At 42.0% G+C, this 13,881-nt stretch overlaps 1 protein-coding gene across 3 annotated transcripts in view; it reads right to left on the bottom strand.

Annotated features, from left to right (window-relative positions):
- Positions 1–12,960, bottom strand: part of nasp (nuclear autoantigenic sperm protein (histone-binding)) — a 28,564-nt gene extending 15,604 nt beyond the window's left edge. Inside the window, exons 1-10 of one of the 3 annotated variants that reach the window (XM_072510814.1) lie at positions 12,695–12,960; positions 10,547–10,736; positions 7,244–7,354; positions 6,980–7,060; positions 5,661–5,773; positions 4,143–4,799; positions 3,030–3,091; positions 2,876–2,952; positions 2,658–2,731; positions 2,294–2,482 (exon numbers count right to left, since the gene is read on the bottom strand). In XM_072510814.1, the coding sequence (XP_072366915.1) occupies positions 2,294–2,482; positions 2,658–2,731; positions 2,876–2,952; positions 3,030–3,091; positions 4,143–4,799; positions 5,661–5,773; positions 6,980–7,060; positions 7,244–7,332 (1,342 nt within the window). In that variant the 5' untranslated portion in view covers positions 7,333–7,354; positions 10,547–10,736; positions 12,695–12,960. The remainder of the gene's footprint in view (positions 1–2,293; positions 2,483–2,657; positions 2,732–2,875; positions 2,953–3,029; positions 3,092–4,142; positions 4,800–5,660; positions 5,774–6,979; positions 7,061–7,243; positions 7,355–10,546; positions 10,737–12,694) is intronic. The other 2 variants (XM_072510812.1, XM_072510813.1) reach the window with 2 other exon arrangements.
- Between the last annotated feature and the right edge of the window lie 921 nt (positions 12,961–13,881).

Raw genomic sequence — 13,881 nt, 5'->3', positions numbered from 1 at the left:
ATACACTCAACAAATTTCCCTCCATCCAAGCCCCTAATGCTATGGCTGTCCCAGTCAATGTTGGGAAAGTTAAAGTCCCCTACTACTACCACCCTATTATTCTTGCAGCTATCTGTAATCTCCTTACATATTTGCTCCTCAATTTCCCGCTGACTATTTGGGGGCCTGTAGTACAGTCCTACCAAGGTGATCTCTCCCTTCTTATTTTTCAGTTCCACCCATATAGACTCAGTGGGCGAACCCTCAGATATATCCCCTCTAAGTACTGCCGTGATGTTCTCCCTAATCAAAAACACCACTCCCCCTCCTCTTACCTCCTGTTCTATCCTTTCTATAGCATCTGTACCCCGGAACATTGAGCTGCCAGTCCTGCCCCTCCCTTAGCCATGTTTCCGTCATAGCTATAATATCCCAGTCCCATGTGCCCGTCCATGCCCGGAGTTCATCCGCTTTGCCTGTCAGGCCCGTTGCATTGAAATAAATGCAGTTTAATGTAGACCTTCCTTGCTCTCTGCCCTGCTTTCTCTGGTCATGCTTTACACACTCTCCCTTCCTGCCTTTTGTTTCCGTCCCCACTGACTTCCTACATCTTTTCTTTATATCTTTTCTTTATATTCCAACTGATACTTAACATTTAGTATATTACCACATTTTCAAAATGGAAGAAAAATCTGGCCAAAAGCTTGGTCGATGCACAAGTTTGGTCGATGCACTAATGAATATTTATATAGCTTGTATTACATACATCTGTTGCAGTAACATTAGTCAGGGTTAAGGTATATATTTGTTGTTGCAGTAATATTATTTAAAATCCTGGTTTAACATACAGGCAGGTAGTGTATCTGCTAAAGGTGCAATTAAGAGGTCATATGAGTTTCAGTCCAACCACATACTTGTTTACGAAAGATGCCTAATGAAACTTGATTGCTGGAGATTCCCTAGAGTAGATCATTTGAGACATTGTTTAGACTTTGGTAAGGTCATAGGATCGGAATGGGAGAAAAATTATTAATTAATGTGAGCCATCAGGCCTGCCTGTAGTTTTCAGTCTGATATTTTTGGCAGTCTGCTTGGAGTTTTAAGTTGAGCAAGACTTTTTCCAAATACTGTCAGATTGAATAGGAGTCGGACAAAAGACAGAACCATTTGCAGGTTGTGCCTGAAAAATTAGTTCTACTTTTCGGAAAGGAAACCTAATAGTACAGCAAGAATCCCAGTGTTCGCTAACTTTATTTAGCAGTGGCTTTTGACCTGTAAATGAGCTTTGCGTAATTGGAGAGTTAGCAGTTGAAATATTCTCAATTGTTTAGCTGTTAATTGAAAATCTATTTTCTGTGATGTTAATGAGGTTACGCCTTAGTTTACAAAGGCGTACGATAAAAGATCGCCATTTGTCAGTGGAATCACTCCTGGGGCGAAGTAGCCATTCCTCAGTTTTACAAAAATTGGGGATCAATCTGGTTTCCTTGGGAGTCTGGTCCAGTATCAGATCACGGGAAGGCAGTGGTGTAATGGTATGTCGCTGGACTAGTAATCCAGCGAACCAGGATAATGATCTAGGGACCTGGCATCCCACAACTGGGAAGGAAATCTGGCCTATATATGCGACTCTGGACCCACAGCAATGTGGTAACTAATTCCCTCTGAAGGGAGGGGGTTGCCTTGGGAGTCCTCAGAGTGGGCAGCACGTTAAGTGTAGTGGTTACTATGGCTTCACAGCACCAGGTTAGATTCCAGCTTGGGTCACTGTGCAGAGTCTGCACGGTCTCCCAGTGTCTGCGTGGGTTTCCTCCGGGTTCCTCCCACAAGTCCCAAAAGAGATGCCATTAGGCAATTTGGACATTCTGAATTCTCCAAGTGTACCTGAACAGGTGACGGAATGTGGCGCCTAGGAGCTTCTCACCGTAACTTCATTGCAGTGTTAACTGGTGACAATAAATATATTATTATAACACTCCTGATGCATTCATTTAGTCTCCTTTCCCTAGCCTTACTGAATGTCAAATACTGGCAAGAATAATAACATTGAGTGTCACAAGTAGGCTTACATATTGCAATTAAGTTACGGTGGGGGGGGGGGGGGGGGGGAAAGAAGAAAGTGAATCTAACAACTTTCATTTGCAAAGCTACAGCACATAGTTATATCTTACCTGGGAGAAAAAAAAAAAATCCGTAAGCTAGCACCTTGCATTCAGTCTAGTCAGACAGTAAATGATCAAAAGTGGTATCCATCCCAGATGAAAAGCAGGACATAATGTTTTAAGTTTGAAAAACAAAACTTGGATCTCCTTACCTAACCGTTTTTCTATGACACTAAAGGAATCCTTGAAGTGCTTCAGAGATAAATCATATTGATTGTTAAAACTGTAAGCTAGCCCTAGTTGATAATGGGTCTCTGCCAGTAGACGGTTATGTGGCTCGAGGTGTTTTTCTTGAATGCTCAGACACTCTCGGAAATCTTCGATAGCTTGTATGTAGTTTTCTGGAATAGAGTAATCTTGCATTAATCTGTAGTTGCTACAGTACATAATTATTCCATCTGGGCCAAACAGTATGCAATTTCTATTTCAATTGTAAGCCAAAACCAAGTCACAAGATGGGACAAAGGGACAAAAATGTTGATAATTGAACCGGTTAGTCAAGTCTTTATAGCTTACCAGATTCTATTCCAACTTCTCCCAGCTTCAGATAAGCTTGTGCTGCACACAGTTGTATCTTTTTGCTTTCTTGCCTGAATGATTTGGGGGGGGGGGGGGGGAAAGAGAGAGAGAGAAGTTAGAGAATTGAACAATGATGTAATTTTAGCAAGAATTAAACAATTAACTGTTCTATTGACTTAAACCATAACTAACATTTTGGTTTATTGAAGACTTGCCTTTGAAAGATCACTTTTGCCAATTCAAGCATTTCCCAGGCCAGCTGCAAGTTGTCAACTTCCTCACTTTCAGCATCCTGCAATGAAGAGTTTGCATTTGAAACCTTACAACTCAAACCCAAGCTAAGCTGGCCTAAGAAGATAGACAACCCACCTTTTCAGCAGTACCTTCATTTTCATCATCATCATCACTTCCATCTACAGCATTGCTATCATCTGGAACGATACATTTATACATTAGGTAGCATAGAGCTAAAGTGGGCAACTTTTAGGAGGACTTATGACATTCTCTATAAACAGATCAGATAAAGGTTCTTCTACTCTGCTGTGCCTTCATCTCAATAGCCACCAACTATATCAACCAGAATTTAATGGTTTTAAGAGTGAGCATGCCAGTTACTGAATTATTGGTAATGGTAGTTTGATGGTCACCAGACACACTTACAATTCCAGGTTTATTCATAGAATTTAAATTCCATCAACTGCTTGCCATTGGTGAGATCTAGCCCCATTAGCGTTAAGAGATTAAATCCCCTTTTACTACAGCCAGCCAGTTACTGAAATACTCCAACCCAATTCTGGATCTGTACCATTTTCTAAAAAAGGTACCAATCACTCAATTTAAAGTGGGGAAATATTCACTGTCCTGTAGAGGGTTGCAAGTTACCAGGTAATGCAGCTATGAAACAATGAAGGCAGTTATCCAATAATCTTAGTACCAAAGCTTTCCAGTTAGTCTTCTCTTGATGGGAACATGTAATGTAATTTGCATTACAAGTCAACACTATAACCAGTGTAAACACAGCCCAAATCATAGACCAATGTCTGGACTAAGCAGAATAAAGAACAAATTCCTGAAGGAGTCTCACTGTTTCAAGTCTGAAGCTGGCCTTCAACCAATTTGTACAGTAATTAATACAAAAGGTGAAAATTGTTTGGGAGCATCTTCCATTAAGTAAGAAGTTATTCCTCAGGACCTCAATAAGTGTCAAAATTAGTGCCCTGCATTTTTAAAAAAGCAACAAGAATGTTATCACCAGTGGCCAACTCAGTTTCCCCAGATTAGTGAATCCTCAGTGATTAAGTTTACAAAAATCACCATTTTCTCCGAATTTGTGCTCTTCAGGTGGAAAGACCAATTAGACAGCCCATAAAACAATAGATGAAATATTTGTAAGCAGTGACAATCGTGACTTAATTATCCCCAAGCCATTGAACCATCTAAACCAACTTTGTAATTCAGAACACTTGTCCTCCGAGTTTATACCTTCACCCTCTTCCATGCATTCTTCAGAACCAGCTACCCCATCCTTGGTCTTCTCAGTGATTTTACTTCCATTTGATAGTTTGTCATTTTCCTCACTCTCATCACCTTTCATGATCTCTGGTTCCTCATCTGCATTTGATTCTTTATCTTGATCCTCCAGAGAATCTTGCAAAGGAAGAGCTACTTTTCCCTCCGTTTTTTTACCAACTTCCACAGCTTCAAGAGTTACCTTCTCCCCAGCATCCTCGGTCTTCGGATAATCTTTCCCAGCATCCTCTGTCTTGGAGTAATCTTTACCAGTGCTGCCCTGTGATTCAAGATGGTTCTTTACATCTTCTGGAATGCTTACACACTGCTCCCCTTTCTCTTCCTGGCCAACATCACCATTCTCTGGATGGCAATCCACGACTTCATCCATTGGTTCATTTATATCTTCATCACCCTGCTCAACCAATGATTCTATTTTGGTCAGGGTTTCATTTGTGGCACAGGGTTCTCCTGTAGGAGAATTTACTTTTGTTTCTTTACTTGGAGTCTTGGTCAGACGTTTTTCATGAACTACATCCCAATCAGCAGAAGCTTCATCTTCAGCTGGTTTATCACTTTCTTCAGCTAGTGCTGCGTACACCTGTTCCCTCAATTCCTCTTTCTCTTTCTCTATACACATCAAGGAAAAAGAAATGCATAAAATTGGAGTTCCTGTTGCTGGCTGACAAGTCTGGATAGTCACAATTGAAAGGTTTCAGGTAGAATTTAGAAATTCAAGTTTAGTCAACATTACAGATTATAGAAACTACTGGTAAATCAATCTTACTGATTCCATTTCCCCCATTTTGCTATAGTTCTTAAGACTATTTAGCACTTTTTGGGCTCTGCACATTTGCTTCACCCAACTCGGGTCAGAACTGATTTACAAAAAAACTAGCGATTCTAAACCATATCAATGCAACATTTCTCTAGATTTCTGAGAAACATTCCATCAGTGAGCCACGATATAAAGTGTATGCAATCTCTTCTACAGGTGAATACAATCAGCCTTCACTCAATTTCTTTTAAAAGTAGATTCATGCAAATATTCTGTTTCTTTCACCCAGGAATATTTGCAAGTTCTTAATAATTGTATAAAGCTGGCATTTATATACAAATACATTTATACTCAAATAGCCCATGGAAATACTCACAATACTATAGATAGATTCCCAACACAGTTCAAATACCCTACAGAGAAGGCAAAGACCATCACATTAATGGAAAATTTCCCACAACACTAATGTCAATTCCCAGTCACTGGAATTGACATCAAGAGAACAATATATGGAGACCACTCATTATCCAAGTTAGGTCACTTAAGTAATAGATATTTAGGTGTGTTTATGCTTGCAAGCTTTTGAAAAATTACCTATCTGCATAAATAGGCAAGTATCTGGTCTTACAAATTTTTGCTTGAAAGATGTTCCTCCAAAACCAAATTAAATACTAACATGAAACCATCCTTCAAGCAAAATAGGAGACACTTACCATCTAAATCCTCCGGATTTTCTATTTTGGAGTCTTCACCTGCTGCTGTTTCTTCATCATCATCGTCATCAGGAACTCCTTGAAGGGCATTGCCAAGAACACCACGCTCCATTCTGAAAGGACAGACATGATGGGAATCCTGCCCCTTCGTTACCCCTCAACCCGAAGCTACATCTACCGTAGTTGGACAAATACCCTACTGTAGAAATCGGTTCTGCAAGTAGGTTTTAGCGAAGTGAACGATCATATGAACTTGCTTCTAACCAGAAAACATGCACAATTATAATATAGGACAAGATTCAAATAGCAAGTTCCAAAATTTGCCGTTAATCAAAGCTTAAAAAAAGGGACATCAATGTCCAAAATCTACAAGAATCTCAAGTGGTTAAAAGTAAACAAACACATAGGCAGAAGGCAGGATTGGGGATATACACAGGTGATTGGGCGAGCAGGTTGAGGCACAGGTGGAGAGGATAAAGCGCAAGTGGGAGGAGGAGCTGGGGAGGGAATTGGAGTGACGTAATGCAGTGGGTGAACTCAACTTCCTGCACAAGGATTAGCTTGATTCAGTTCAAGGTGGTGCACAGGGTACACATGACTCAGGCGAGGATGAGTGGATTCTTCCAGGGGTGACCGATGGGTGAGAGAAGTGTGGGCAGGGGCCAGGAAATCATGCCTACATGTGCTGGGGCTGCGAGAAGCTAGAGAGCTTTTGGCAAATGGTGTTTGGAATGTGATCCAGTGGGGGTAGGTCAAGACAGACCCTATGGTGGCGATCTTTGGGGTTTCGGAAGACTTGGGGAGGGAGAAGGGGGCCGGTGCTGTGGTCTTCATCTGATTGCCTGATGAAAGAGCCTGTTGAATTGGAGGTTGGATACGCCATCAGGGGTGGGGGCCTGGTCAGGGGTCTTGTACGACTTTAAGCTGGAGAAGATAAAGTTTGAGTTGAGGGGGTCAGAAGAGGGTTGAGGAGCTGTGGAGGCCATTCATGATCTTATTCAAGAAGCTTTTAGTCAGGTGGGGATTAACGGTGAAAACTGTAGACAATGCTTTGATGGGCTGTGATTTCGGTTGTGTTTGGAATAAAATATCTTAAAAGTAAACAAGCACTTGGAGTTGGATAGATTTGGTGGGGAGAAAATGGGCAAGTACAATCTCGTTCAACTTAGTGAAATATCTGGGTTCATCTACCATGACAATTCAAGCTATTAGGAAATGTCATGTTTCAGGTTGAGTGTGAGACAAGCTTTGGTTTTAAATCATCCATTATTCACTTTAGCCTGTCTATTTGTGGTTGTTCATCTGATTTATAAACTAACCGTGCCAACTCCAGAAGGGCTTTTCCATAGCAGAAATAGGCTTCACCACATTCTTCTGCGATTTCTCCATGTGTTGTGCTCCTTTTGAAAACAGTAATACAATTGCATCACCACATTATCAATCTCTATGATCCATACTACGGAAATAAGAGAAATGACAAGTAAAAGATTCACCCCCTCCACATGACCATTTTCAGAGCAACTAATATCAGACATTCCTCTTCTACAAACTTCTAACATCCAACAATCCAGTCAGATACTTACAATAGTCTGCATGCATCCTGAAAGGCATTGACAGCTGCTGCAAAATCTTCCATTACCATATGTCGTTTGCCTGTCCCAAGCAACTTCATGGCATCAACACTAATGTCAGCACTGTTAAAATAATAAGTGTTGCATGAATGAATGCGAGATGAAAGCTTATACCAGCTCGTCACCAAAATTTAAAAACTTCGAATTGTAATAAAATCCAAAATAAAGACATTCCTGTTCATTAAAAAAAATCCAAATAAAATCACATTGCTTTTAACACAATGCAGCTACACATCTTTCCCCAAACCAGTACGTTGTCAACCTAAATAATCAATTGTTCAATACACCCAATTTCTACAGAATGAATCATTATGAAATTTGCCACATGGCACAACTTAGGCTAGGTTTAAGTTCTAATGTACACAATGGACCTTGCATTATCAGTGTGCAATAATTAAATTAAACCCACAACTTTGAACCAGAAACCCTGAACAATTAGTAAAAATCACTACAATAAGGGATATTATGAGCCAATTATCATTTTGACACTGTTTAGTACCTGGCTGTGTTTTTGTCCAATTCTACCCAAATTAATTTACTCAAACTAACTTGCTCATCACCAAACTTGACAAGAGTATCCAACATTCTCCAATGAGCAACATGCAATGATTGAGGGGGGGTTAATTGTTGATTTGGATGATCAAGTTCATTCCATGCAGAATTGACCTTCCGGAGATAGGATGTGGATGATGTGGCATACCAGGCTTGTGCAGACAGCCACATGCATCAACCAGAGTGGAGCTAGAGTTGGCAGCCAGTCTGTGGCAAGCAGCTAAAAAAGTAATCTTTATTGGTTATAAATGTGTCAATCACTTCTAGCATGAAGAACGAGGTTCAGCCCTTCATTGCCAGCAAGAGCCAACTAAAAAAAGTAATCTTATTGGTTATAAATGTGTCAATCACTTCTAGCATGAAGAATGAGGTTCAGCCCTTCATTGCCAGCAAGAGCCATCGGGATCACAAGCCACCAGCATAAGGCACACACCTGCTGCCATCAACCTGTTCATATCGTGATCAAAATGGTGAGGGCAAACCACAGGGTCAAATAAAATGCCAGATCTCAAGCAAACTTTTAGCTACAAGAAAAACATTTTTTTAAAAAAAATACTAAAGTTGCCATCACAAGCTGTGGATTCAAGCGGTTACAGACTGCAGCAGGTAATCTACACTGCCTCAAAGCAGAGAGGGAGACCAGGATTGTCAGATACAAGTTTAACCAACCTCCACCAGGGACACAGTCCAGGCATATATGATGATCCCAAAGGCCTGATCAGCACTTATTCCATTGGTGATTAGCAGCCAGACACCCATCAGTATCGACCCTTACCCTGTCAAGCTCCTCAAGATCACTTCCATTTCCTAGTCTCCAGGAATATCAGCCTACTCTAGCCCACCTTTCATTACTAGACCAATCCCCTCTCCCAGGAACCAAGACAGGAATAGATATTAGCTAGGCATCTACATGGACTTTAGTGAGGCCTTTGACAAGGTACCATATGGTAGATTGTTGCAAAAAGGTTAAATCTCACAGAATCCGGGGAGGGGTAGCAATTGGATACAAAATTGGCTTGGCAACCGAAGCCAAAGGGTGGTTGTTTTTCAAACTGGAGGCCTGTAACCAGCAGGGTGCCTCAGGGATTGGTGCTGGGTCCACTTTTATTATATAAAAATGATTTGGATGAGAATGTAGGAGGCATGGTTAGTAAGTTTGCAGATTACACCAAGATTGGTGGCATAGTGGATAGTGAAGAAGGTTATTTAAGATTGCAACAGGATCTTGACAAATTGGGTTAGTGGGCAGATGGAGTTTAATTTGGATAAATGTGAGGTGATGCATTTTGGTAGATCAAATTCAGGGCAGGACCTACTCAGTTAATGATAGGGAGTTCGGGAGAGTTACAGAACAATGATCTAGTGATAGAGGTTCATAGCTCCTTGAAGGTAGAGTTGCAGGTGAACAGGGTTGTGAAGAAGGCATTCAACATGCTAAGTTTAATTGGTCAGAATATTGAATACAGGAGTTAGGACGTCTTGAAGTAGTACAAGACATTAGTAAGATCACATGTGGAATGCTGTGTTTCGTTCTGGTCACCGTATTGTAGGAAGGATATTGTTAAACTAGAAAAAGTGCAGAAGAGATTTACAAGGATGCTACCAGTACTTGATGGTCTGAGTTATAAGGAGAGGCTGGATAGGCTGGGACTGGATAAGCAGAGACCTGTCCTTGGAGCATAGGGGTGATCTTATAATGGTCTATAAAATAATGAGGAGCATCGATAAGGTAGAGTCGACATCTTTTCCCAAAGGTAGAGTCGTCCAGAACTGGAGGGCATAGGTTTACAGTGAGAGGAGAGAGATACAAAAAAGACCAGAGAGAAAATGTATTCAGACTGGTGAGCATCTGGAAAGGGCTGCCAGAGGCAGTGGTAGAGGCAGGTATAATTTTGTCCTTTAAAAAGCAGTTAGACAGTTACATGGGCAGGGTGGGTATAGAGGGATATGGGCCAAATGCAGGCAAATGGGACTAGTTTAGTGATAGAAACATGGCAGCATGGGCCAGCTGGGCCTGTTTCCATGTTGCAAACATCTATGACTGTGAAAGTTACATGATCTCAGCGAGCAAAATAATTAATGGTCAAAGACTTATTTTTAAAAATTTATAGCACCTGGCAGAAGAAATGTCCAAACTAAAACTTGTGGGAAGTGATCAATACACTATCAGCCGACTGTCAATACATTCGCTTCATGTACATTCGTCCTGGCTGGATTGAGGATATTAAGCAATCTAGATAAAACTTATTCAAATTCAGTGGACTGAACACCCCCTGTATCAGTTATAACCACATGATCATTTTCAAAAAATGTTTTCACAGGATATGGGCAACACTAACAAGCCGATTGGGGATGGACAATTTGCAGTCAGCTGAATGTTAACATCCATGTGGTGAAGATATGGTTAGCTAGAGACTCCCTGGATTTTGATCTGATGACAAAGTGATATTTCCAAATCAGAGTGGACTTGCAAGGGAATTATAGGTGGTAGCTTGCATGGGCTGCTGACCTCCTCCTTACAGGAAGTGGAGGTCCTTGGTTTCAGAGATGCTGTCAAAGAAGCCTTGACAGGTTTCTGCAAGTGATGTGTATTGCAGTAAACATATGTCGATAGTGGAGGGAAGAAATGTGGATGTGGTGCTAACAAGGGAGCTACATTGTCGTGGATAGCTTCAAGCTGATGTGCGCTACAACTGTACTCACTTGAGCAAGTGGAGAGATTTATCATCAAACTCTTGGCTTGTGCCTTGGAGCCTGGGCAGGATTTAGGAAGTTAGGTGGTGAGTCATTTTGCATAGAACTTCCATCTTCTGACTGGCTCTGGTCATTATAGTATTTATATGGTCAATGGTAGCCACCAGGATGTTGATGGGGGAATTCAGTGCCTGCAATGCTATCAGAAGTAGATGGTATTAGATGGCAAAATGTTTGGCACTCATATGGGACAAATGTTACCACTATCTACCAGGCCTCACTACAGGTGGAGAGACTGCTCCATTATCTGAGAAATTGTAAATGGAACCAAAATCAGAACAGTCTCACCTTATGATGAAGGGAAAGTCATTGACGCTGCACAGGAGAACCCCTGCAATGATGTCCCAGGGATGTGACTGGCCTTCACAACAATCAGAACATCTTTGTATGAATTTAGAAAACAGGCAGCTTGGCTGGGGCACAGCTAGTTCTGAAGACAGTACTACAGCAGTGACACTGGCAGTGTCCATATACTTTATGCTATCCAGTCCATTCAGCGGTTTTGATATCACGTGCAGGGAGTCAAATTGACTGAAGACTAGCATCTATGATGCTGGAGACTTCCAGAAGAGGCCAAGATGGATCATCCACTTGGCACTTCTGGCTGAAGATTGTTGCAAATGCTTCAGCCTGGTCTTTTGCACAGATGTGCTAAGCTCCCTTATCATGGTGGGGATATTTATAGAGCCTCTTCTTCCTGTTAGTAATTTTCCACAACCGTTAATGACTAGATGTGGCGCAGAGCCCTAACCCTTTGTTTAGCAAACCGGCAGTCATGTACTGTAGCTTCACTAGTTTCATTTTACTTTTTTCTGCTCCGGATGTTTTTCCTACATCTCACTGATGCATGTTGGGTCCCCTGGCTTGATGCCTCATGGATGCCCAGTTTGGAGATACTAAATCCATCCCATTTAACATGGTAAGTGTGAGTAGTGTCACAACACAATAGACAACACCTTCATCATCATCAGCACTTCCATTTCCACAGGGACTATGGGGTGGCAACTCCGACCAACTTTCATAGACAAATACATCTGTGATGCAGTGGTTCTCACCAGCTAGTGTCAGTCCTGCAATTGAACTTGTGCAGCCCTCCTAACCACCCACATAGACAAAATCTATAAACCAACATTGGCTTTCTCTATCCATTAGGTAAGCAAATTACCAAGTACACAGATTGCTATCTTCTAAGGAACAGCAACACAAGTGTTATAGAACAATTTACTTCCAAATCACTCACTACATGGATGTGAACAATGCTATCCCAGGAACTGTAATCAATAATACAAAATTTTGTACCCAACCATATTGTGGGAGTTCCACGACAAGGTCTCCAACACTTCAAGGCCACCATCACTAGCTCACAGGGCAAACAGTAAATGCAGCCTCGTCAGCAGCACCCACCACCCCTCCATAAAATGTACTTTTAAAGAACATATTTTATACAAGAGGTACACTTAAAATCATTTACCAAATAGGTAATTGGAGAAAATGGTGACAGCTTATAAACCCAACCATTAAGGCGACTAACACAACTTACTGTGCCGGCATTTTTGTTTTATAAAAGGCTCACACAAAATAAGGTTAAAACTACTCTGCCAAAGGGTAGACGATTGCGCTCGAGATTAGGTAGTTGGAATAGTGACTGGTCCCACTTTACAACAGAGGTTGTCAGAAACATCCAGCTCCAACCACCTCCCCACACCCCAAGTTAAATAGGAAAGGGTTTACACACCAGAGCCAGCCAAAAATAAACTGAAAAAAAAAGCAAACAGAGCGTTGGGCTATTTAGTTAACCAATAAATATATAAAAACAAGAGCTGGGAGAGGTGGCGCTCCCCCACAGGTGTGTGTGCGCGGGGCGCGCAGGGAGTGGGTGTGCGGGCTGGCTGGGCGCGCGGCGCTGTGCGGAGCGCGGGCTATGCGGAGAGCGGGCTGGCTGCAGCCCTCCCCTTCCTCGCGCGGATTGTAGCGAAAGCACACAAGTGGAACGCGGCGACAATGAGCGCAGGCGCGGGCCGGTCCGAGCTCCCGGGCGAAGCAGCTGCAGCCCAGCCGCGGCCTCAGCCTCTCACTCAGCCCCACTCCCTCACTCACCCCTCGGCGCTGCCTGGGACACTGGACGTAGAGGCGCTCGGTTCCTGATCCGCCATTTCAAATTCTCCTTCCACGCTCGGAATTTGCTTCCTGCCTCTATATACAATGTAAACAATATGACCCTGCAGAGACTGAACAATAAAAAGCAATAAATTATTGCGAATATTTCCCCGACACCCTGCCTTCTCTCTCTATCTCTGTTTAAAAATATGGCAGCGGAAAGAACCCACTCCTGTTCCCGCCTTTTATTTACCCCACGGCACATCACTTCCTGTTCACCCTTCACCTTGGCGGGAAAATTAACCTGAACGGATGTCTTGTCATTTATTTACGGACTTTAAAACTTCGTGACCGTGAAAGCGCGGGGGATCTGTCAGATTCCGCAAGTTGCGTTTCGGGAATGTCAAGCTGCACTTTTCCTAACAAAAAAAGTTAAACTTTAAATTGTGCCACTCTGGGAGCGTCGATATCAGAAGAGATTGAAAACCGATTTTATTTACTTTTTGTTGTTAACTTTTTTCCCAATGAAGGGGCAATTTGGCGTTGCCAATCCACCTAGCCTGCACGCAGACACGGGGAATTTCTACAATGCCATTGCCATAACTTACAATTACATCAGTGGAGCATCCCGACAGCAAAATGCCACTCATTAAAGCAATCAGTCATTTCCCTTTGAAGTATATTTCATTTACCGTGTATCACTTGGAGGTTTGGAAGGTTCTTCTGCTGAGGCAGAGACTTGATAGGGGTGAGAAGAAGTTGTAAAGTTGGACTTGAAGTGTAGACTTCATTTCTCATCTAAGTACTTTGGGAGCTTACCAGTTTTCACTAATTAATCACATACACCACATTGCAATCGCAGTAATTATGGTAATGGTGCTTTGCTGGATTTCTGTTCAAATCTTATACGGATAGGTTCTTGATTAATAACGGGATCAGGGGTTATGGGGAGAAGGCAGGAGAATGAGGATGAGAAAATATCAGCCATGATTGAATGGTGAGCAGACTCGATGGGCCGAGTGGCCTAATTCTGCTCGTCTTATGGTCTTATTAACTTATGGTTTAAACTCGATCATACAAAGTTGGTGCAGAGCTAACTCCTGGGTCTTGATTTAAGAAGTTTGATGTTTAAGTGACATTACTTGAAAACTTGATGGCAAATTTATTGATTTATTTTCACTTCGTAA

The sequence above is a fragment of the Scyliorhinus torazame genome, chromosome 7 (genome assembly GCF_047496885.1).
Source record: "Scyliorhinus torazame isolate Kashiwa2021f chromosome 7, sScyTor2.1, whole genome shotgun sequence".
NCBI classification, from domain to species: domain Eukaryota; kingdom Metazoa; phylum Chordata; class Chondrichthyes; order Carcharhiniformes; family Scyliorhinidae; genus Scyliorhinus; species Scyliorhinus torazame.
This window is presented reverse-complemented; position numbering and strand designations above follow the sequence as displayed.